This window comes from Salmo trutta, chromosome 25, assembly GCF_901001165.1.
Source record: "Salmo trutta chromosome 25, fSalTru1.1, whole genome shotgun sequence".
Lineage (NCBI taxonomy): Eukaryota > Metazoa > Chordata > Actinopteri > Salmoniformes > Salmonidae > Salmo > Salmo trutta.
The window spans coordinates 26268936-26294325 of NC_042981.1; the positions used below are offsets into that span (position 1 = coordinate 26268936).

Sequence of the window (25390 nt, forward strand, 5' to 3'; positions counted from 1 at the left end):
GTAGTTGGAACACATCACAAAAATGAACCTTTAGTTGATGTCATAATGGTGTTTGTCACAATGTGAAAATAATCATGTTGACCGCTGTTTTGTGTTACTTGGCAACGACCAAACATCGGAACTGTTTTGAAGCTACACCTTGAGAGAAAAAAAATGGGTTTCACATTGCTAAAGACCTTCGATTTATGAAGCAACTATTCGGCAACATTTTAGTCCTGCAAGGAATGCGTTGAGTTCTTTCAATATAGCTTTGCAACATCCATGGTAAGGGTCCGAGCACGGACACATTTTGCGTGTCAGAAAATGCCTCCAGCATCACTGATACGTTTATTAATAACCAGTAGATTATCATCTGTCTGTCGTCTGTCATTGTGGTCAGGTAGCTACCTCAATCCAGCTACCCACCACATTCATTGAGACGATTTTAATTTCCCCAATGCCACTCTGTCCCTACTTTGCTTATTTATGGTCAGGTGTAGCAGAAGATGGCACAAGGCTATGCAACACTTATCAAGGAAGCCACTCTGCTCCTGGACAAGTTCAATGCAGAGAAACAGTGTGTGGAGGAATTTACAGAGGATGCTTCAAAGGCCATCGAGGTAACTGTACCTAAATGGAGTAGTGTGTCTGTATGGATGTGATGGATTAATTAATTTCATGCCCTATTATAAGGCATAAAGTTATCACGTTTCAAGGTAAGACCCAGATGCAGACAATGTCAAGTTAACAGTTTAATAAGCCAACAGGGACAGGCAAAAGACAGGTCAAGGACAATAATCCAGATAGGTGGGGCAAAGGTACTGGACGGCAGGCAGGAGTCAGTAATCCAGTTACATGGGGCTAAGGTACTGGACGGCAGGCAGAAAAGGTCAAACAGGAACAATCATGACACAGGAACAGAGGGAAAACCGCTGGTAGGCTTGACGAAACAAAACGAACTGGCAACAGACAGAACACAGGTATAAATACACAGGGGTTAATGGGGAAGATGGGTGACACCTGGAGACAATACCAAAGACAGGTGAAACAGATCAGGGTGACAGTAACCCCCCCTCTCCTACCTGGGGGCATACCTGGTTGACCCGGAAGTCGGCGTTGGAAATCTGCGATGAGGCCTGGTTCCAGGATGTACCTGGCGGGGACCCAGCACCTCTCCTCCAGGCCATAACTCTACCAGTCAACCAGGTACTGGAAATCCCTGCCCCGAGGTCAAACCTTCTGGAGACGCCTCACTGTGTATGCCAGTTGGCCGTCGATGAGACCACGGAGAGGGGTGGGCCTGGAAACAGGAGACAAAGGGCTGTGAGACATGGGTTTAACTCTGGACACATGAAAGGTTGGGTGTATGCGAAGGGTACAGGGCAACAGAAGACGAACAGCAGAGGGGCTAATCATTTTAGAGATGGAAAATGGGCCGGGGGGTGCGTGATTCCACCCGGAGGTTCTGATCCTGGGTGGATAACCATACCATCTGCCCGAGATGATACCGGGAAGCCGGGGTCCGATGGTGATCCACTTGTCGTCAATACCTGGAGGTGGTCTTGAGGAGGGCCGACCGGGCTCTCCTCCAGGTACGACAACAGCAGCGGACAAACATCTGGGCAGAAGGTATGCTGATCTCTTCTTCCTGCTCGGTGAAGAGCTGGGGCTTATACCCCAGGGAACACTCAAATGGCGATAGGCCGTGGCAGAGCAGGGAAGGGTGTTGCGGCGTATTCCACCCACACAAGCTGCTGGCTCCAGGTGGTGGGGTGGTGACCAGGCAGCGCAGAGTAGTCTCAAGGTCTTGGTTGGCTCGCTCCGACTGGCCGTTGGACTGAAACCCAGAGGACAGGCTGGCCGACGACCCAATGAGGGTGCGGAACGCCTTCCAGAACGAGAGCTGAGGCCCCCAGTCGGAGACCATGTCCACGGGCAGTCCATGGATCCGGAAGACGTGCTGCACCATGAGCTGGGCCGTCTCCTGGCCTGAGGGTAGTTTGGGGAGAGGAAGGAAGTGGGCGGCTTTGGAAAACCGGTCGACCACAGTGAGTATGGCAGTGTTGCCTCCAGACAGGGGAAACCTGTGACAAAATTCAGGGATATGTGGGACCAGGAACGGTGAGGGACATGCAGTGGTTGCATAAGACCAGCCGGAGCTTGCCTAGGAGTCTTGTTCTGAGCACAGACCGTGCAGGCAGAGACAAACGCGGCGACACCCGGAACCATAGTAGGCCACCAAAAGCGTTGTCGCACAAAGGCCAGGGTCCGACAGGAGCCCGGGTGGCAGGCAAGCCTGGAGGAATGGGCCCACTCCAAGACTGCAGAGCGGACATCAGGCACAAACATCTGGTTATCTGGGTTTGACTGGGACCGCTGCGCCTCCCGGACCTGTTTCGCTATACCCCAGCTGAGTGCCGTCACCAGGCACGAGGTGGGAAGGATGGTCTCGGACTCCGGGGGTGGTAACCGTGGGGCTATAGTGGTGAGATAGGGCATCCGGCTTGACGTTCTTGGACCCCGGCCGATAGAGGGAAAAGTTGAACCGGGTAAACAGCCCATCTCGCTTGCCTGGAGTTGAGGTGCTTGGCGATGGGGAGATACTCCAGGTTTTTGTGGTCGGTCCACACATTGACGGATGTTCTGCCCCTTCCAGCTAGTGCCTCCATTCCTCCAATGCCATCGTCACTGCAAGAAACTCCCAATTCCCCACATCGTAGTTCCTCTCCATGCTGCTGAGAGAAGAAGGCGCAGGGATGCAGCTTAAGGTCCAGTGCAGAACGTTGGGACAGGACAGCCCCCACTCCGACATCCGAAGCAGTCGCCTCCACCACAAACTGTCGGGAAGGGTCAGGATGAACCAAGATAGGAGCACTGGTAAAGTGGTGTTTGAGGTCCTGGTACGCCCGTTGAGCGGCAGAGGACCACGTGAATGGAACCTTGGTCGAGGTGAGTGCAGACAGGGGGGAAGCCAAGGTGCTGTAACTCCGGCTAAAGCGACGATAAAAGTTGGCAAACCCCAGGAAACGTTGCAGCTGCACCCTAGACGTAGGCTGAGGCCAATCCACCACCACTCTCACCTTCCCGGATCCATCTGGACACTCCCAGCAGAGATGATGTAACCCAGAAAGGGGATGGTGAAGCGATGGAACTCGCAATTTTCGGCCTTTACAAACAGTTGATTCTCCAGAAGGCGTTGAAGCACCTGCCGGACGTGGAGCACGTGTTCTTGGGGGGGAGCGGGAGAAGACGAGGATGTCATCAATGTAGACGAACCGGTTCAACATGTCACGGAGAACATAATTTACCAGAGCCTGGAACACAGCAGGGGCATTGGTGAGGCCAAAAGGCATGACCAGATACTCGTAGTGGCAGCTGGCCGTGTTGAAGGCGGTCTTCCACTCGTCTCACTCTCGTATCCGCACCAGGTGGTAGGCGTTCCATAGATCCAGCTTGGAAAACACAGTGGCCCCCTGGAGCGGCTCGAAGGCCGAGGAAATTAGTGGTAACGGTTCTTAACAATAATGTCATTCAGTCCCCGGTAGTCAAGCCACAGGGTCTTGTCCTTTTTCTCCACGAAGAAGAACCCTGCGTTGGCAGGAGGGGGAACGGATAAATCCTGCAGCTAAGGAGTCCCCAATGTCTCCATAGCCTTGGTCCCGACAGACCTCCCTAGCACCACGCCGCCCCTGGGACAAGGTCAATCCCGCAGTCATAGGGTCAGTGAGGCGGAAGCGTAGTGGCCTGGGCCTTGCTGAACACCTCTCTGTTCAGCAAGGTACTCCGCAGGGATGGCGGAGAGGTCCAGGGCAACTTCCGTGCCCCCAGGAAGACGTCCTGGGGCAGGTTGCGCTGACTTCAGACAATGGGTGTAGCAGAACGGACCCCAGCCCATGATGGCACCCGTAGACCAGTTGATGAGGAGATTGTGTGGCCGGAGCATCCCAAAACCACGGGAATCTGAGGAGAATTGATGAGCAGAAATTGAATAGTCTCGGTGTGATTCCCTGACACCTGTAGGTTGATGGGAGTGGTATGAGTGACCCGACCTATAGAGCGGCCATCTAGTGCTCTAACATCCATGGGAATGGAGAGGGGCTGAGGACAGGGAGAGATTTAGACTGGTTTCCCCACAGCAGAATGGCATGAAAAGGGGTGCGAGCAAGGGAAGCAGAAAAGTTCTCCATATGGCCCACCAGAGTACTCGCTGCTACCGGTGAGCCTGGTCTTTTTAAAGGACACAAGAGTCCCGCAATACAGACAACTCTTTGTGTTGATCCTGTATTGCCATTCCGCTGGCTACAGCCCAGCCTAGTTGACTCGGCCATCTTCTGCGACTCTCGGGGGAGGTCAGGAAGCGTCAGGTTCTCTCGGCAACGGGACCGTCGGAGACTTCCGGGATGACGCGGAGGCCAGGTGGAATCCCTGGACGTGCGAGCGAAGTCAAATTTCCTCCCCCTCCGTTGTTCATCGATGCGGATGGTCAACACGATGAGGGAATCAAGATCCATAGGTAACTCCCGAGCAGCAAGCTCGTCCTTGACCTCCTGAGATGCCGTGCAGGAACATATCGAACAGCGCTTCCTGGTTCCAAGCACTCTCCGCTGCCAACATGCGGAAATCCACTGCATTGTCTGCCACACTGCGGGAGCTCTGCCGAAGCTGGATTAGCTTCCTCGAGCTTCTCTCCCGGAGAACAGGGCATCAAAAACCGTCACCTCTCCTACGAACCCCTCCAAACTAACACATACAGCTGTTGTTCCCATACATCAGTAGCCCAGGTGAGAGCCCTCCCGGACATCAGCGTGATGAGGTAGGCCATCTTGGAGCGATCCGAGGTGAAGGAGGAGGGCTGAAGCTCGAAGACGAGGGCACACTGAGCTAGAAACGCCCGACAGGTGCTCGGCTCTCCATTGAAATGTTCCAAGGGAGGTAAGCGGGGCCCCCGAGAAGGCAGAGTGACCGATGAGATGGCACTGCTGGCAGCTGTGTGGTTACGACCGTGGTAGGCTGCCTCCCAGACAACCCGCGGAATTGCTCCAGAAAAATGTCCGCCATGATCAGGCGTTGTTCAGCCAACGTTTGGACCCCTCCATAAGGCCACGAAGTAATTCCTCGTGCCTAACGATGGTGGCTCCTTGGGAGGAGATGGCGTTGCATAGCTGGCCCGGGTCTGCTGGGTCAGTCATGGCCAGTTCGTACTATCACGTTTCAAGGTAAGACCCAGATGCAGACAACGTCAAACTAACAACAGTTTAAGAATCCAACAGGGGCAGGCAAAAGACAGGTCAAGGAAAGGCATGGGTCAATAATCCAGATAGGTGGGCAAAGGTACAGGACAGCAGGCAGGCTCAGGGCAGGCAGAAAAGGTAAAACCGGGAAAACTAGAGAACAGGAACAATCACGAGACATGACCAGAGGGAATACCGCTGGTAGGCTTGACAAAACAAAACAAACAGACAAACAGAGAACACAGGTATAAATACACAGGGGATAATGGGGAAGATGGATGACACCTGGAGGGGGGTGGAGACAATCACAAAGACAGGTGAAGCAGATCAGGGTGTGACAAAAGCATGATTTTAAAGATAGGGAAAGGAGATCATTGATCCAATTAATGGTCAGACCAGAGCCATTTACTGTATATCCATACCGTACTACCACTTTGGTATTACAAACATTTCAGATAACAGTTTGTCTTTCTTACCACCAGAACCTGGATGCCTTGGATAAGAAGTTTATACTGGATATCATTTCTGGATGCATTGAGCAAAAAAAGTTATTGGATGTTGTCATCAATGTCTTTTATGCTCAGAGTGGGAAATACTTACTGAAGGCTGATCGTAACCAGTTAGCCAGTAAGTTCATCACATCATTTCAAGCATACATTATTTTGAATAACTTCAGAATTCTAGATAATGTTGATTTTGTTGTTTTAAATTTAGGAATGAATAGGGATTCAATTGTAATGCTGGAGGGGTGGGCGGGGGGCATTGCTTTCAAAAGCATGATCTGGCCATTTGTCTCTTCTATGTTTGCTATATTTGTGTTCCACAGTAATATGTTACTTCAGCATGTTCCTCATTGATGACCTTGGACTGGAGTGCTTCAGCAAGATTGTCAACTCTTTGGACATAAAAAAAATGCACAAAGTGAGAAACGTACATTTTCTGTGATCTAATGGCACTTAGGAAGTTAGGATGCAACAACAATGCAATTATTTCATTGTTTGGTTTAATGTTATGGCTCATGAAAGAAATCAACTTTCTCTGCCAATCCAGTCACTCACCCTCATATAGAGGGGGTTATCTGTGTGGTAGTTTTTGGGTGATGAAGTTTGAGTGTCAAAAAATGTCAGCCTATTAAAGGCCCAGTGCAGTCAAAAATGTGATTTTTATATATATTTCCACACTATAAGGTTGGAATAATATTGTGAAAATGATGATAATACCCTTTTAGTGTAAGAGCTGTTTGAAAACACTGCCAGAAATATCAGTCTGTTTTGGTGGGATAAAGTTGTGGCCTGCGTGGTGACATCACCAGGCAGTAAATTAGCTAATAGAACAATAAGAAAGAGTTCCAAACCTCTCTGCCATTAACAGCTAGTTTTCCGTTTCCCCAACCCTACTCACACCACTCCCTGACAAGCCTAGCAAAATTTGGGCTTGAGAAATTGCTGAGAAGCTATTTTTGTTTCTTTTTGACCATTTTAATTTAAAACAATACAGTAAGGTACTTAATTGTTACTCAGAAATGATTTGATATTGAGATAAAAACGGCTGCATTGGACCTTTAATGTAATGAAACCGTACTTGGACTGTGAATGACGGTATAAATTATGGTTTGGCAGTTCCTGAGTTTCTTCTTCAACATCACAAACCTCAGTACCTGGATCCAGGGGGAGTGGAGTCAGATCTATGATGCTGCCTATGTGGAGAGGAACTGGATTGCCCCGCTGCTAAGGTACAGCACTGTAAAGACATTTATGTTATACCAAAATACATTGAATCACCACTTATTCTGCATTGTTTTGTTGTTGTCTTTATGATGTGTTGTTGCTGTCTTGCTCTTTGCCGCTTCTTTTTCTAATAGTTACACTTTTCACCCACTAGGAGGCGCCCTGAGATTGAGATTCTGATGGCTCAGCTTGCATCCAGAATGTCTAGAGGGAGTCAATTTAAAAAAGCCACCAAGAAAAACACTGAGCCCCACGAATTTTCACTAACCAAACCCAAAGCTCGCCCTCTCCCTGCACCTGAGCCCATCCCCCTGCAGGAGAAACACCAGCTGGTCAGTTTCAAGTTTCAGTTTTACCATTGGCTCCCACATGAAAAAATACTACAGTTTACTATAGAATACTACAGTATTTACTATAAATGTATGTATAATGTAGAATACTATACTACACACTAGTATACCTCGATCATGTGCAGTACTTACTATAGAATGCTGTACTATATTGTAGAACACTATAGTAAATACTACAGTATTATCCAGAAGAAAAAAAACTGTAGTAAATACTATAGTAATGTCCACAGAAACACTGCAGTCTGCAAAAGCACTACACTTTATTTAACTATTTATTTATATTTTTATTTAACCTTTATTTAACTAGGCAAGTCAGTTAAGAACACATTTTTATTTACAATGACGGCCTACCAAAAGGCCTCCTGCGGGGATGGGGGGCTAGGATTAAAAATTTATTAAAATATAGGACAAAACACACATCACGGCAAGAGAGACAACACAACACTACATAAAGAGAGACCTAAGACAACAACATAGCATGGCAGCAACACATGACAACACAGCATGGTAGAAACAACATGGCAGCAGCACAACATGGTAGCAGCACAAAACATGGTAGAAACATTTTTTGGCACAGACAACAGCACAAGGGTCAAGAAGGTAGAGACAACAATACATCACGCAAAGCAGCCACAACTGTCAGTAAGAGTGTCCATGATTGAGTCTTTGAATGATGAGATTGAGATAAAACTGTCCAGTTTGAGTGTTTGTTTCAGCTCGTTCCGGTCGCTAGCTGCAGCAAACTGAAAAGTTGAGTGACCCAGGGATGTGTGTGCTTTGGGGACCTTTAACAGAATGTGACTGGCAGAACAGGTGTACTGTAGTAAATACTACAGTATTTAATGTGCATATACCCTGCCCATTCCCTTCCCCCATGTCCCAATTTGTGCCACCCATAAGCGAGAAACCTACATGCCAAGTATAGACCATATATTGTGTTCAATACAGAAAATATAATTTATTTTACATTTATTTAACTAGGCAAGTCAGTTTATTAAGAACAAATTCTTATTTACAATGACGGCCTAGGAACGGTGGGTTAACTGCCTTGTTCAGGGGCGGAACGACAGATTTTTAATGTGTCAGCTCAGGGATTCGATCGAGCAACCTTTCAGTTACTGGGTCAACGCCCACCCACTAGGCTACCTGCTGCCCCAGAAGAGCTGAACTATCTGGAAAATTTGCTCTTTTAGTATTTATCCAGTAGGTTTCCTAAAGGAAAAAGCCCCCACTTCTATATTAAAGATATTAAAACAAAACCCCTATGGTAAATACTACAGTAATGTCTGCAAAAACACTACAGTAAATATTACAGTCTATTAAAGTCTGCAAAAACGCTACAGTAAAAACTACAGTATACTACAATCTGCAAAAAGACTACATTAATTACTATAGTGTACACTACAGTTTTCTTTTACTGCAGTATTTATACTATAGTTAACTGTAAATACTATAGTATACTACAGTAAATACTACAGTATTCACTCTACCACAAAAACACTACAGTGAATACTACAGTAAAGCCTGCAAAACACTACAGTGAAAACTATAGTATTTATGCCATAGTATACTACAGTATTTTTTTGTGTGCGCTACCACTGTGCTTTTTTTATTTGGAAACATTGAACTCTCAGGTCCAAAGTCAGAACCTTATTGACACAATATCATAGTAGATAGGCTATTCTATTTTTATAACCTTCATAGTGACAGTAGCTTTTTGTTTCATAGGTACCAACCAGCACCTACAGAGTTCCAAAAGAGAAGCAGGTCATGGAGGAGGTCAAACAGAGGAACCGTCAGAAGGCAGAGGTATGTTGTGTCTGGTATCTTATTTTGACACCTAGTTTTCTCCTGCACTCATACATGCAATAAACCCCGGTTTTCTTTTCCACCCACAGCAAGTTCTGTATAAGGCCAACACTCAACAGTTCAAGTGTGCAAACCCACAAAAGTCTGAACGCACCAAGGTAGGTCAATTTTCCACGTAAGAGATTTTAAAATACATTTTCTTGCTTCAAGGTTTTTTTTCTTCTATATGGGTATCCTGTTTCCATCCATAAATCAGACAGTACTGTCTGATTTACAGAGAGTCATGTCCCAGATTGTACGAAGCCATGACGCCCAGCTCAAGTTTGATTCACTCCACACCTCTGGAACCCCAGCCACCCATAAGGTAGCTCTCACATGATACAGAAAGCATATACAGTAACTGACAGACACACTTGTCTATGTGCGTGTGTGTACACCCATGTGTATTTGTATATTTCCACCAGCCTAACAACCTGCCCATCAGGCTCAACACCACGGCCATCCTGCGGGAGGGGGCTCTGTATAACCGTCAGGTGGAGGAGGAACTACGCAGGTATGACACAATATAATCCCTGCATCTGTGCCTCCTATATCAGTTGTGCCACTATACTTCAGGAATGAATCACTATGCCGACTGTATAGTTGACATATTTGACTTAGAAAACTAGCTGCGCTAGTGGGACACTAATGACGGCAGCTAGAGTGGAGAGGTTTAATCATGTGTGCTGGGTGTGTTACGGTAACACAGGATGGAGCAACTTGTGGAGGGGGCGGGCGAGCCCTCCTCGTTCCTGCAGTGGCAGAAGGAGATGCGGGAGCGTGATCTCCAGGAAGAGCTGGCCCAGGTGGAGCGTCGCCGTCTGGAGGGTCGCATCAGCTACGAGGAGGCTGCTCTCGCCCGCACCCGCATCATGGAGCGCAACCAGAAGACTGCACTGCTAAAGAAGGAAGAGGTGTGTGTTATTAGAATTAATTATTAATGTGTTCATAGTGTTATCCAGTTTTGGAATCATTGAATCGTTGAGAAAGGGTAATTGGCTATATTAAGTGTTCCTGTCTTTGTGAGTATCTTTGATGGAGCCTGTCCTGTTTATGATTGTTTGCAGACTGCCAAGCTGATGCAAAGATACGCAAACAAGCGGTTGCAGGAGGAGAAAGAGATGAGAGACCTGGTGCAACAGGTGGCAGATGGACACAAAAACTCAAAAGCAGCTAAAGTGAAGTTGCAGGAGTTCAAACAGCAAATAGGTGACTAAACTATAGCATTACATCACCCCCTGTTCCCACATTTTTATTTATTTTATTTGACCTTTATTTAACTTGGGATGAGAAATGTACCCTTTCTCAATTACACCTGCTTTGGTGTTGTGGTGCAGCAGACAGTGCTTGGCGAATTGGGGTCTCATTTCTGTGTGCTTTTGTGTACGTTTGCATTCCAGTAAAGGAAGTGTCGGAGCAGAGTGGGGAACTCCTTCGTCAGGCCCTGGAGGAAGCACAGGCAGAGCTGAGCAGGAAGTTTGAGATTATCCGTCAGATCCGGGCCATTGAGTCTGTCCCCCTCATCAGGCACAAGTTTGTGGATGAAACAGAGGTGAGCAGGGGAATGGATCTTGCCAACATAATAGAGTATAAAGTCATTTTGCTGGGTTCTGTCAGGAGAAGGTTGACTTTTATGATGAACAATATACTGTATTCTGACCTCTCCCTGTCAAAGACAGCAGGACATGACCTGCTTGGGGAGATGTCCCTGGCTGAGCTGCGGGAGCGTCTGGCCATGCTGAGGGATGCAGAGCAGAGAGAGCATCAAGACAGGAGGGGGCACATTCTGGAGGACAAGAAGAGCAGGGAGCAGCTTCTGCTGGAGCAGCTGGACACCATCGCCCTCCACAGGACAGCCCTGGGACAGGCTGCTGCACGCAGGTCAGAGCAACTAAGACACTCGCATGCCTGGCTTGCACACAGAAGGCATGTCTGAGATGTACAGTATCCTAATGTGCATATGGTGTGAGGCAGGCAGGAGGAGAAGAGAGCAAGGGAGCTGCAGCAGGGAGTAGCTGAGGATGAGAGGGTGGTGGCTTTGCAGAGAAGGCTGGAGGAGAGGCAGCAGGAGCGCCAGAGGCTGAAGCAGCGCGAGAAAACCAAAGCCAAGATTAGTGAGCAATCTGCCACTCATGCCCTCAAGAGCTGGAATCACAGGAAGGTAAGCATAAACAGAAATATAAATATTCCAAGCTGTGTTTGGATTTGCTAGAAGATGTTCAATAACCAGTTTATCACGCTCTCATCCCAATCGTGTGTGTGTGTGTGTGTGTGTGTGTGTGTGTGTGTGTGTGTGTGTGTGTGTGCGTAGCAAAAACTGGAGGAACAACACTGGGCAGATTTGGAGCAAAGATTGGAGCGTCAGGTCCAGCAGGAAGCTCCTAACACTCTCGCCCAGAAGAAAAATACTCAAGGCCTAGACATCAACCTCTGAATGTCATTCTCCTAGCATAAGGACCATATTGCATGTTTGCTCCAAGTCTTTGTGAAGCCCTAATTTCATATTACAAGTACAACATGCATTTTGTATTTACTTTTGTTAAGGCTACTACTGCTACTCTTATCAAGAGGATGTCAGCATGTAAAGTTGAAAACAAAAAATATTTTGTGCTCTTATGCCACTGTATAATTTAAAGTGAACCCAAATCTTTGAACTATGTGTTTTATTTCCTTACGTTTGATTTTATTTAGTTACATTGGAATGTAACTTGTATGTTCAAGAATACTCATGCATGGGTGAAAATGGGCGCATTCGAAATAGCAGCGAGTAGAGAGAGACTGACTGATCTACAAGTCACTCTCAATGTTATTTGTCGTCAGTCACAAATTACCCATGATACATCATTCCCGGTTTTGATGCTCTTCTACGCGGTCATGTCTAGGGATGCCGCTAATGTCGACGCAAAACTTACATAGCCATTCGAGTCGCGTTTGGGAGAATTTTTGCATTTTAGTTTACTCTAATTATTTCAACCTGCTAACGTTACGTTAATTATCCTAATCTGATATGAAAAGTCACTGCTGACAGCGAGCTACTCACATATGCACAGCAGCGACACTACTGCAGTTCATCCTGGTTTGAACCTGAAAGTACCTGTCAGAAAAGGTAACCAACCAACATATACATTAGCTTGGTATCTTTCTTTTTATGTACGAATGTTAAAATACTATTTCATACATGGCTGCTTTTTAAACGAATCAAATTAGCTAGTTAACGTTAGCTAATGGTTTGCCTGTTTTTCTTTTACTTAGCCAGCGAGGGAAAAATATAAACACGTCCGTTAGCTAGCTAGCAAACGTAGTTAGTAACAACAATTGATTAGTAAGTTAACTAGCGAGCTTCCTTATCGTACTAATCAATTGTTACTAACTACGTTGATGGAAGATACAGGTAACTGCCAAAATAATGGAAACACCGAGTAAATGAGGGATACCAAAGTATATTGATTTCTGATTTAATTAAGCAATTAACATCCCACCATGCTTAGGGGCATGTATAAAAATAACGTTTTATTGGTCGCATAACGTTACACATATTTAGCAGATGTTATTGCGGCTGTAGCAAAACACTTGCAGTAATATCTAACAATACACAAATCTACAAGTAAAATAATGGAAATAAGAAATATAGAAATATTTGCCCGAGCAATGTCGGTGCGGAGTATAAATATGTATGTGGTTGTGAGTGTATATGTGATGGGATGTAAAATGCTGGGCAAGCCATTATTTTCGCAATTTTTGGCTACCATGCATGACAATGCCCCCATCCACAGGACTAGTGGTCACTGAATGATTTGATGAGCATGAAACGATGTAAACCGTATGCCATGGCCATTTCAGTCACCAGATCTCAACCGATTTGAACTTCAATAGAGTTCCAGACACTTGTAGATATGCCACGGTGCATTGAGGCTGTTCTGGCTCGTGGTGGCCCAACGCACGTTATGTTGGTGTTTATTTTATTTTGTCAGTTACCTGTAGTTTTAGCTACTTTAGTTATGTAGCTTGTAAGTTCAAGTTCCATTATCTGCTATTATTGTTGTAGGGAGTATAGGCTGTCAATGTTGTTACATCCTCAGTGTCATTTATTTATTTTGCAGTGACAACAATACTTTCGTGACAACATGAGTGAGGTGAGTCTGTACTCCTTTCTTATTACTCAAACACCTCTTTCCTCTCCCTTTGTCTACTATTGTGTGTTTACGCTCTTCTGTTGCTTGACTGTACCCTACCCATATGCGTCCAGGCTGAGCAAGATAGAATAGAGATCCCTGATACCAGATGCTCCAACAATACAAATGAAGGCACAGCAGACGGCAGCAACACTTCACTCCTTGAGACCATAGAGGTGCTGGAGAGCAGTGAGTAAAGGCCCATATACACTCCTCTCCATATGTATTTGGACAGTGAATCTACTTTTTTTTAAATACAGTACTAGTTAAAAGTTTGCACACAACTACTCATTCCAGGGTTTTTCTTTATTTTGACTATTTTTTACGTTGTAGAATAATAGTGAAGAAATAAAAACTATGAAATAACATGGAATGGAATCATGTAGTAAGCAAAAAATATTTTAGGTTCATCAAAGTAGCCTTGATGGCAGCTTTGCACACTCTTGGCATTCTCTCAACCAGCTTCATGGGGAATGCTTTTGCAACCATCTTGCAGTTCCCACATATGCTTAGCACTTGTTGGCTGCTTTTCCTTCACTCTGCGGTCCAACTCATCCCAAACCATCTCAATTGGGTTGAGGTCAGGTGATTGTGGAGGCCAGTTCATCTGATGCAGCACCATCACTCAGCCCGGAGGTGTGTTTTGGGTCATTGTTCTATTGAAAAACAAATGATAGTCCCACTAAGCGCAAACCAGATGGGATGGTGTATCGCTGCAGAATGCTGTGGGTTAAGTGTGCCTTGAATTCTAAATAAATCATTGACAGTGTCACCAGCCAAGCACCCCCACACCACCACCTCCTCTTCCATGCTTCCCGGTGGGAACTGCACATGCAGAGATCATCTGTTCACCTACTCTGCGTCTCACAAGGACACGGCGGTTGGAACCAAAAATCTGAAGTTTTCCACTCTAATGTCCATTGCTCATGTTTCTTGGCCCAAACAAGTCTCTTCTTATTGGTGTCCTTTTAGTAGTGGTTTATTTGCAGCAATTCGACCATGAAGGCCTGATTTCACACATTCTCCTCTGAACACTTAATGTTGATGTGTCTCTTACTTGAACTCTGAAGCATTTATTTGGGCTGCAATTTCTGAGGCTGGTAACTCTAATGAACTTATCCTCTGCAGCAGAGTTAACTCTGGTTCTTCCTTTCCTGTGGCAGTCCTCATGAGAGCCAGTTTCATCATAGCGCTTGATGGTTTTTGCAACTGCACTTGAAGAAACTTCAAAAGTTCTTGACATTTTCTGGATTTACTGACCTTCATGTCTTAAAGTAACGATGGACTGTCGTTTCTCTTTGCTTATTTGAGCTGCTCTTGCTATAATATGAACTTGGTCTTTTACCAAATAGGGCTCTCTTCTGTATACCACCCCTACCTTGTTACAACACAAGTGATTGGCTCAAACGCATTAAGAAGGAAAGAAATTCCACAAATTAACTTTTAACAAGGCACACCTGTTAATTGAAATGCATTCCAGGTGACTACCTCATGAAGCTGATTGAGAGAATGCAAAACTATCATCAAGGCAAAGGGTGGCTACTTTGAAGAATCTGCTACATTATTCTATTCCATGTGTTATTTCATAGTTTTGATTTCTTCACTATTATTCTACAATATAAAAAATAAAGAGAAGCCTTGAATGAGTAGGTGTGTCCAGACTTTTGACTGATACTGTATATATTCAAGCATTTTGGATTTTGAGATCAAATGTTTCATATGAGGTGACAGTACATAATGTCACCTTTTATATTTGAGAGTATTTTCTATGGGGTGAATTTAGTGCCAACAGAGATTTGAATTCCATAATTTTGAGTTTCTGTTAGGATATTGAATTTTTGAATTCCATAAATTTTCATTTATGCTCAAATTGAATTAATAAATTAAACTTATATTTCATGATTTGAAATCGAATGAATATTATCCTGTTTTCAAATTGAATATTTATATGGTAGATATTGCATTCATTGTATGTGTCAAGTTTACAAACTGTCATTTAAGTTACTCAAAGTTTCATGTATTCAACTTCTCAGATGCATTTGAAAGTATTTCACATTCTGTTACATTACAGCCTTATTCTAAAATGGATTAAATAAAACCATTTCCTCATCAATCTACACACAATACCCCATAACGACAAAGCGAAAAACAGGTTTTTAGAAAATGTAGCATATTTATTAACTTTTCAAAATCAATACCATATTTACATAAGTTTTCAGACCCTTTGCTGGGAGACTCGAAATTGAGCTCAGGTGCATCTTGTTTCCATTGATCATCCTTGAGATTTCTTCAACTTGATTGGAGTCCACCTGGAAAGGCAAACCCCTGTCTATATAAAGGTCCCACAGTTGACAGTGCATGTCAGAGCAAAAACCAAGCCATGAAGTCGAAGGACTTGTCCGTAGAGCGCCGAGACAGGATTGTGTCGAGGCACAGATCTGGGGAAGGGTACCAAAACATGTCTGCAGCATTGAAGGTCCCCAAGAAACCAGTGGCTTCCATCATTCTGAAATGGAAGAAGTTTGGAACCACCAAGACTCTTCCTAGAGCTGGCTGCCCAGCGAAACTGAGCAATCTGGGAGAAGGGTCTTGGTCAGGCAGGTTACCAAGAACCCAAGGGTCACTCTGACAGTGCTCCGGAGTTCCTCTGTAGACATGGAGAACCTTCCAGAAGGTCAACCATCTCTGGCAGCACTCCACTAATCAGGCATTTATGGTAGAGTGGCCAGACGGAAGCCACTCCTCAGTAAAAGGCACATGACAGCCCGCTTGGAGTTTGCCTAAAGGCACCTGAAGGACTCTGACCATGAGAAACAAGATTCTCTGGTCTGATGAAACCAAGATTGAACTCTTTGGCCTGAATGCCAAGCGTCACGTATGGAGGAAACCTGGCACCATCCCTACGGTGAAGCGTGGTGGCAGCAACATACTGTGGATGTTTTTCAGCGCCAAGGACTGGGAGACTAGTTAGGATTGAGGGTTTGAGCCAGGTCTCCTGCATGTCATGACTGTGCTAGCCCACCTAGCTAAAGCCCATCGAGAGGAGCTCAGGAAGCAAACAAGTCTTCATGTCTCCAGCAAGGCTACTCATTAAAAGAGCCACGTCGGTCACATTTCCCCCCCACCCTTTGACCTTCTCATTGAAGAGACCCATCCAAGTCCCAGGACCCATGCCTAGGCTTTAGCTTAGCAGGCTAACACAGTCTTAACCTATGTAACGCCGTTTGGGTCTTTGCGTTTTCAAAAAAGATACACGTCAAATAACACTGCTTTTAATTTGACACATCAAATAACACAATTATATTATAGAATGCTGTGTGTGCTGAATTTGCACGTGAAAGCCAAGCGCCACAACTACGATCAGTAGCACTGTCAAAGCTGTACAAAAAAAAGTCTGCAAACAAGCATACACCGGCCACGAACGATATGTTTACAATACTGCGTTGGTAATAAGGCATTTTGTTCGACCGAATGGGTAAAATGTCTGAGCATTTTGAAATAAGATCAGCATACAAAAGAAATTGCAAATATCTTTGATACAGATGTTACTAGAAACTTCTGGGTAGCTAGCTAACTTTAGCTTGGTAGCTAGCTAGCACCAATGCAACCAGCCTGAAAACAATGACCAGTAGAAACTGCAGTCATTTTCACTATTCTTAGCAATGATTTCAAATTTCATTTGTCACATGCGCCGAATACAAGTGTAGACTTGTTAGGAATCCTTGTGTGTAACTAACTAAAATAACTAACCAGCTACTTAACCCTGTTGCCCAAAGCTAATGTTATAAGCAGCCAGCTAGCTTCATCTGGAGACTTGACTGGACCGGGTTATTTGTTGTGAAGCTAGCCACAATAGTGGAATTGGCAGTTCGCTGTCAAAATAAAAGTACCTACCGTAATTTCCGGACTATTAAGCGCACCTGAATATAAGCCGCACCCACTGAATAAAAAAAAAAAAATTATTTTGAACATAAATAAGCCGCAGGTGCCTACCGGTACATTGAAACAAATGAACTTTACACAGGCTTTAACGGAACACGGCTTGTAACAAAAATAAATGGGCTTTAACGAAACACGGCTTGTAACAAAAAATACAAAATTAGCAGTAAGCTTTAGTTGTCTTTTTGCACTGAGTCAATTCCTCACGCTGCTGTTTCCAACGTCTTATCGACTCATTAAGACCAAGCTGCCGTGCAGCAGCTCTATTTCCTTTTCCAACAGCCAGATCAATCGCCTTCAACTTGAAAGCTGCATCATATGCATTTCTCCGTGTCTTTGCCATGATGAGGGTGACAAAATGACTACCGTAATAAGTTTGAAAGCGCTCGATTTAATCTAAACAGTAAACAAAAAAGTTGTTTGACCTTAACCCGTTCGGCAATTTCATTGGTCTAATGAAAGCTTCATGCCGCCAAAAAACTGAGCACATCACAGAATGTGTTTTTTTGGAGAAAAAAAAATTGAAAGTGGGGGAAATCCATATATTAGCCGCGTCATTGTTTAAGCCGCGAGGTTCAAAGCGTGAGAAAGTTGCGGCTTATAGTCCGGAATTTACGGTATTTGAAAGTGACGCAGAAGGTTACAATTGGTGGAATCGTGCCATATTTAGACTAGATAATGTTGGAATGTGGAGCAATGAAATGGGGTATCGGTCTACTCGGTGACACCCACAGAACACAACTGAAGAGTTTACGCAAATATTAACATTGTAGCTGTTATCGTGGGATTGTGACTGTGTGATATCACCTCCCCAGTCAGCCTATTGTGCGTATTGACATTCATTTTGCACTGTACAATTTAACCTAAGGATTGGGGATCAGTGAAATGGAGTATCAGTCTACTCAGTACCCAAGTGCTTTTTTTCCCAACTTCCTCCTCAGTTATCAGCAGTGGTGTAAAGTATTTAAGTAAAAAATACTTTAAAGTACTACTTAAATAGTTTGTTGGTGTGTCTGTACTTTACTATTTATATTTGACAACTTTTACTTCACTACATTCCTAAAGAAAATAATGTACTTTTTACTCCATACATTTTCGCTGACACCAAAAAGTACTCGTTACATTTTGAATGCTTAGCAGGACAGGAAAATGGTCCAATTCACACACAAGCGAACATCCCTGGCCATCCCTACTGCCTTCTATCTGGCAGACTCACTAAACACAAGTGCTTCGTTTGTAAATTGTTGGAGTGTGCCCCTGGCTATCCGTAAAGAAAATGGTGCCGTCTGGTTTGCTAAATATAATGAATGAAATTATTTTTACTTTTGATACTTTAGTATATTTTTGCAATTACATTTACTTTTGATAGCTTCACACAGATGGGTCCGACCACCATTAATCAAATAACTTTTTTATAAATTAGGGGTATTTTAGATGACACCTAGCTAACTATAGCTACTGAAATAGATTGTTGTTTTGCTATGTTTTTGGGGAAGAACATTGTCTGCATACATCAGCTAGCTAGCTTTTTTTTTATGACCAGCACTGTCCAGACAGAGCTTGGGGAAGGGCAGGTGCGCGGGACACAACTTTACCAGCATCATAGCATACTTATCAATGAATCGTTGTGACATATGAAATACGAGTGATGGTGTTATCAATGTGTAATAACTACATTTAAAAAATATATGAACGTGTTATATTAAATTGTGACGTGCAGTCATATTCAAGTCATGATTGGTCAACAAGCTTATTTGATTTGTTAAAGTGTTATTTGACGTATCTTTTTTGACACGCAAAGACCCAAACGGCGTTCTATATTAACCCAGTCAGTCACGTTACCCTTATAATTACTAACTTTGCCAAAGACTTGAAACTATGCCTTCAGGTTGCTCATCACATAAGCATGGATCACCAAACCACGCTCTTTTGATGAGTAACCTTGCTGGATCGTGAAGATTTGTATTAGTGTAGCAGATAGATCTGTGAAACTCGCTTTTTAGACAAGTGTTGCCCCTTATGCAATTGAAGAAAGCCTTTTTTAATAGTGAAATAGGCTGGAATGCTTCAGGAGGGCGGTCACGTTTGTTTTCGAGGCATAAATCCTAAGTTTGAGTCTGTCCTTTACAATGGTGCCGCTGGACTCGGCTCTACAGTTGCGCTCAGCTCAACCACTGGAGTTGTTGGGGGGTGAATGTCGCAGATGGGGATCTGTGAAACTCAACCATCAGCCTGAAGTGTTGTTCCTTGCGCAATTGAATAAGGCTTTTTTCAATAGTGCGGTGGGTTAGAGTCCAGGGCATACAATACATTTTTGGTTCACCAGCCACTGTGGCAGGTAGATTTAGAAATCTACCAGCCAAAATATTTCAAAATTACACCAAAACTCAAGTCTGAGCATTTTTGTAATGTTTCTAAAACAGTACATCTATTACTATGGTATATTGAATAATTACATTTTTTGTGACCTGAGTCTTTTAACCTCTATGGGACCGGCGGGACGAATTCGTCCCACCTACGTAACAGCCAGTTGAATCCAGTGGCGCGATTTTTAAAACGTTTGAAATACTATTACTTCAATTTCTCAAACATATGACTATTTTACAGCTATTTAAAGACAAGACTCTCGTTAATCTAACCACACTGTCCGATTTCAAAAAGGCTTTACAACGAAAGCAAAACATTAGATTATGTCAGGAGAGTGCCCAGCCAGAAATAATCAGACACCCATTTTTCAAGCTAGCATATAATGGCACAAAAACCCAAACCACAGCTAAATGCAGCACTAACCTTTTATGATCTTCATCAGATGACACACCTAGGACATTATGTTATACAATACATGCATGTCTGTTCAATCAAGTTCATATTTATATCAAAAACCAGCTTTTAACATTAGCATGTGACGTTCAGAAAAAGCATACCCCCGCAAACTCCAGGTGGAATTTGCTAACAATTTGCTAAATTACTTACGATAAACGTTCACAAAAAGCACAACAATTCTTTTAAGAATTATAGATACATTACTCCTCTATGCACTCGATATGTCCGATTTTAAAATAGCTTTTCGGATGAAGCACATTTTGCAATATTCTAAGTACATAGCCCAGCCATCACGGGCTAGCTATTTAGACACCCGGCAAGTTTAGCCTTCACCAAAATCACATTTCCTATAAGAAAAATGGTCTTACCTTTCCTGTTCTTCGTCAGAATGCACTCCCAGGACTTCTACTTCAATAACAAATGTAGGTTTGGTCCCAAATAATCCATCGTTATATCCAAACAGCGGCGTTTTGTTCGTGCGTTCTAGACACTATCAGAATGCTAAATCACGGTCGTGCGCAAAACGTGACAAAAAATTTCTAAATATTCCATTACCGTACTTCGAAGCATGTCAACCGCTGTTTAAAATCAATTTTTATGCAATTTATCTCGTAGAAAAGCGATAATATTCCGACCGGGAATCTGCAATTAGCTAAACAGCCGAAGGAAAATACTCCACGGGGTCGAATCGCGCACGCGCCTAATTCTATTGTCCTCTGAGGCGACACTTGGAAAGGGGGATTCTGTGTTTCAGCCTGAGGCTGCCTCGTCATCGTTCAGGTTTTTCCCGGGTTCTGAGAGCCTATTGGAGCCCTAGGAATTGTCACGTTACAGCTAAGATCCTGACTCTTCAATAAACAGAAGCAAGAACAACACCTTGTCAGACAGGGTACTTCCTGCATGAAACCTTTTCAGGTTTTTGCCTGCCATAGGAGTTCTGTTATACTCACAGACACCATTCAAACAGTTTTAGAAACTTTAGGGTGTTTTCTATCCAAACCTGAACAATAATATGCATATTCTAGCTTCTGAGTTGGTGTAGGAGGCAGTTAAAAATGGGCACACATTTTTTCCAAAATTCTCAATGCTGCCCCCTAGCCCGTAGAGGTTAACTAAAATATCACAGATGAGACAAATGTTAATCTGCCCCTTATAAGGGCAGGAGGTTACTGTCGTTTTGCGACTCAAGTCATGTTTGTGCCTGTGAGATTGTCTGACTTGTAGAAGCGTGGTCTTCTCTTCCCTAGCTGTTTGCGTAGTTCCTTTGACTTTGCAATTAATTTACCGGCTATGAAGCACAACGGCGGAAGTACTTTGAAAACAGCTATTGCAGCATTTATCTTACTATAAATGTGATCATACTTTTTTTTTTTATTGAGAAATGCCCTGGTTGGAATCCTTAAAAGGGCGGTCACGTGTTTCCAAGGCAGAGATCCTGAATTCAATTCTCGATATGAGCTGAATGAGGAGGAAGCGGTACTCTATAAGCAAGCAGCTTGTCGTCCTTTACATAATCTTCCTGAACTTATCCCTATAGGCTTTAGCTAAGTGGGCTAACAGTCTTGTGACATGCAAGAGACCTGGTTCGAACCCAGTCAGCCACAAGATTTAAATAGGGAGTGGAAAGGTTATCCTAAGAAGGGCTGTGACAAGGCTTTTGAACTATACTGAACAAAAATCAAAATGCAACAGGTTAAGTGTTGGTCCCATGTTTCATGAGCTGAAATAAAAGATCCCAGAAATGTTCCATACGCACAAAATTTCGCTCAAATTTTGTTAACAAATTTGTTTACGTCCCTGTTAGTGAGCATTGATCCTTTGCCAAGATAATCCATCCACCTGACATGTGTGGCAAATCAAAAAGGTGATTTAAACGGCATGAAGATTACACAGGTGCACCTTGTGCTGAGGACAATAAAAGGCCACTCTTAAATGCGCAGTTAACACAATGCCACAGATCTCTTATTTTGAGGGTGTACACAATTGGCATGCTGACTGCAGGAATGTCCACCAGAGCTGTTGCCAGAGAATTGAATGTTAATTTCTCTACCATAAGCCTTCGTTTTAGAGAATTTGTCAGTATGTCCAACCGCAGACTACGTGTAACCACGCCAGTCAAGGACCTCCACACTTCACCTGCGACATCATCTGAGACGGGCCACCCGGACAGCTCATAAATCGGAGGAGTATTTCTGTCTGTAATAAAGCCCTTTTTTGGAGGAAAAACTCATTCTGATTGGCTGGGCCTGGCTCTCCAGTGGGTGGGCCTATGCCCTCCCAGGCCCACCCACGGCTGCGCCCCTGCCCAGTCATGTGAAATCGATTTAGATTAGGGCCTAATTCCTTATTTTTAATTGACTGATTTCCTTAGATTAACTGTAACTCAGTAAAATCTTTAATTGTTGCATTTCTATTTCTGTTCAGTCTATATTCTTGGAGGCCAATTATTTTTTTTGTGACACTCCCTTCTAACGTGTCCTGCACGGCCTGTGATCATCATTGAGGGAAACAGAAGGCCAATGTCCATGTTCGAGTCTTCACTTTCAGGAATGTGGTCATAATAGCTTATTGCCAAAACAGTAAAAACACTAGAGCCAAATTCATAGAAAGAAGATGAATGCAATATGCCACATTGGCTTCAGAAACCGCCAGAAGCTTCTGTTTACCACAGAGAGAGTTTGATCTGTTCTCCGCTAACTTTCCTGGCTGGCAAAGTACCAGGATGTTGTCTATGGTTTTGAATCTGTATTTATAGAACTGAATTTGAAAATCAGAATGCATCTGAGAAGTTGAATGTATTAAACTTTGATAAACTTAAATGATAGTTTGTAAACTTGGTAGACAGTGAATGCAATATCTATCATATTGAAACTTAATATATAAATATTGAATTTTAATATTAAATTCAATGCAAAATTCATTTCTGTTTCAAATCATGAAATACAAGTTCAATTTCTGAATTCAATTATTCAATTAGTGCATTACAAATTCAAACATAAATGAAATATCTTAATACAAATTCTAAACTATGGAATTCAAATACAATTTCTGTTGGCACAATTTTCATACATATGATTTACCGTTTTTAGAAATGAAAGCACTGTCCCTCCATTTGAGGAAGTCGTATATATTTGAGCAAATTCACTTAATGTATTGATGTAGTCAAAAGTTAAGTATTTGAACCCATATTCCTTGTACTCAATGACTGTCAAGCTTGTGACTCTACAAACTCTTTGTATGCATTTGCAGTTTGTTTTGGTTCTGTTTCAGATTATGCTTTGCCCAATTGGAACTGAATGGGGAATAGTTTTGGAGTCACTTTTATTGTAAATAAGACTTGAAGATGTTTCTGAACACTCCTACTTTAATATAGATGCTACTGTGATTACTCATTATTCATGATTATCCGTAATCATGGTGGCATCCACATTAATGTAGAAGTGTTCAGAAACGTATTGTTATTTACAATGCAATTTACTCAAATGACACACTACATTATTCACCATTCAATTCCTATTGAGCACAACATAATCCAAAACACACCCAAAATTAACTGCAAATTCATCCAACAAAGTGCTTTCATTTCTAAACGGTGAACAGATGCGTATGAAAATACCCTCAAATAAAAGGTGGCATTGTACCTCATATGAAATATATTATATAAATATATTGTATCATTTTTTATCTCAAATTCAGAATGCTGGCGTATAGAGACAAATTAAAAGTTTAGGTGTCACTGTTCAGATAAATACAGTGGCGTATACCAATAGGCTTTTTTGTCTGTGTATGCAGGTGTGATTGTCTCTCTGACCCTTTGACAGGTGATCCCTTGGTTGCAGAAGAGGAAATGGTTGATTTGACCTATCAGGTTTTTACATCTTTTGTGGACCTCACCAACAACAATGACTCAATAGTGGTGAGTGCAAATCTGCAAGTAGCCAATTGCATTTAATTGTCACATTTCACATGGAGTATGTGTGATTTTTAATATTCTATTTTGCTGTTTCATATTGACTTAATTTCCCTGGTCTTTGTCGTCCATTGCAGGTTGTAGATGAAGGCGAGTTTTTTTTTTCTCTGAATATCATCATCATTTAGAAATGTGATTTATGTTGAGTTGAGGCTAGTGTTGAATGCCTTTTGTGGGTCCAAAACAAGGTCCAAAGCGAAGACGTGACTGGGAAAGTTACGTGCTGAGCAGTGATGAAGAGGAGGCAGCTGTTATTGTTCCTGACAGTCCAGCGACAGCACCCCTCTCCACTGCCCCTGAGCCCATCAGCAACGCCAGGTGAGACCGATCAGACCACCCTGCTTACCTTACTATAACCTGGACAATTGTGACTGTAGCTCCACTCTAAAGGTGTGGTTAAAATGCATGGATTCTGTTGTTCACAGATCAACCCCAAAAACAATCAGTTGTCCCATCTGTATGGACACGTTTGGAGAGGTAAGTCAGACTTTCACTTTTTCCTTGATGTTAAGGCTCTGGAAATCAAAGTATAACTGGCTGTTGTGTGAAGCATTAATTGTGTGCACCTTGTAAACAAGCTTCTGCCACACCCCTCAGATAATTGATGGTGGGAGAACGCTTGTCTCCTCCCAGTGTGGTCACCTGTTCTGCAACACATGCATACATGACTCACTTGCCAAATCACAGACGTGCCCAACCTGCAGGAAGAAACTGAATCATCAGCAGTATCATCAAATTTACATCTAATCTGTGTTCCTCTTAAACATATTCCGATTGTTGGAGCTTTTTGCACATTGCTTGATGGTTTGGTTCTATGTTCTTTGTTTATTTATGGTTTAATGGTCTTGTCATTTATATCTTAAATTTGCACAAATGGGATTTTTTTTACTGGGCACATGCGGGTTTAACACATTTGAGGGAGGAGAATGTAACCAATCAATCATACACGTCATTGTACGATTGCCTCACTGTATATTGTGTACAACGTTTTCATGTACGTTTTTTTAATAGTTGTTGTAAATGTGTGTTATGCCTGTTTAGACCATCTAGACAACATTTCACTGTTGTGACCCAAAGCATTCTTGAGAGCTCAAAGAAACTCAACTATTGTTTGTTCATATGTATTGTTTATAAATAAATAATTAAAGTATGTTTTTAGCCCTTTCTGTGTGCTACAAAAAACAAACCAATTTTGTTATTATTTATTACAAAAAAAAAATTGTAATAAATATTTATTGGTTCAGATATTGGGGCGGCAGGTAGTCTAGTGGTTAGAGCGTTGGGCCTGTTCCCCGGTAGGCGTCATTATACATTTGTTCTTAACTGACTTGCCTAGTTAAATAAAATAAAT

The 25390-nt window shown here is 43.1% G+C and overlaps 2 protein-coding genes and 1 non-coding gene across 3 annotated transcripts; all 3 read left to right on the plus strand.

Annotated features, from left to right (window-relative positions):
- The first annotated feature begins 122 nt into the window (after window positions 1-122).
- LOC115162258 (cilia- and flagella-associated protein 99) lies at window positions 123-11785 on the plus strand. The gene is made up of 16 exons (XM_029713403.1): window positions 123-264; window positions 474-599; window positions 5693-5837; window positions 6037-6131; window positions 6830-6942; window positions 7092-7269; window positions 9016-9096; window positions 9186-9254; window positions 9374-9460; window positions 9561-9649; window positions 9845-10049; window positions 10203-10344; window positions 10536-10687; window positions 10811-11016; window positions 11110-11296; window positions 11447-11785. Exons 2-16 carry the CDS (start codon window positions 486-488, stop codon window positions 11567-11569), a joined length of 1986 nt encoding a protein of 661 aa, XP_029569263.1. The 5' UTR covers window positions 123-264; window positions 474-485; the 3' UTR covers window positions 11570-11785.
- On the plus strand, window positions 8463-8517 carry LOC115162750 (U7 small nuclear RNA). The gene has a single exon (XR_003869639.1). It is a non-coding gene; the product is annotated as a U7 small nuclear RNA (small nuclear RNA).
- Window positions 11786-11905: 120 nt separating the features above from the next.
- Window positions 11906-25225, plus strand: LOC115162261 (E3 ubiquitin-protein ligase RNF4). The gene is made up of 8 exons (XM_029713406.1): window positions 11906-12241; window positions 13236-13268; window positions 13382-13496; window positions 23891-23985; window positions 24117-24129; window positions 24228-24357; window positions 24465-24516; window positions 24637-25225. Exons 2-8 carry the CDS (start codon window positions 13260-13262, stop codon window positions 24784-24786), a joined length of 564 nt encoding a protein of 187 aa, XP_029569266.1. The 5' UTR covers window positions 11906-12241; window positions 13236-13259; the 3' UTR covers window positions 24787-25225.
- Window positions 25226-25390: the final 165 nt, after the last annotated feature.

Bases quoted from the DNA above. Each gene is read 5' to 3' on its own strand.
- LOC115162258 (XM_029713403.1), top strand. From the start codon at position 486: ATGGCACAAGGCTATGCAACACTTATCAAGGAAGCCACTCTGCTCCTG. The intron at 7,270-9,015 runs GTCAGTTTCAAG...TTTGTTTCATAG, and splicing joins TGCAGGAGAAACACCAGCTG to GTACCAACCAGCACCTACAG. The intron at 10,050-10,202 runs GTGTGTGTTATT...GATTGTTTGCAG, and splicing joins CACTGCTAAAGAAGGAAGAG to ACTGCCAAGCTGATGCAAAG.
- LOC115162261 (XM_029713406.1), top strand. The intron at 24,358-24,464 runs GTGAGACCGATC...TGTTGTTCACAG, and splicing joins GAGCCCATCAGCAACGCCAG to ATCAACCCCAAAAACAATCA. The intron at 24,517-24,636 runs GTAAGTCAGACT...CACACCCCTCAG, and splicing joins GTATGGACACGTTTGGAGAG to ATAATTGATGGTGGGAGAAC.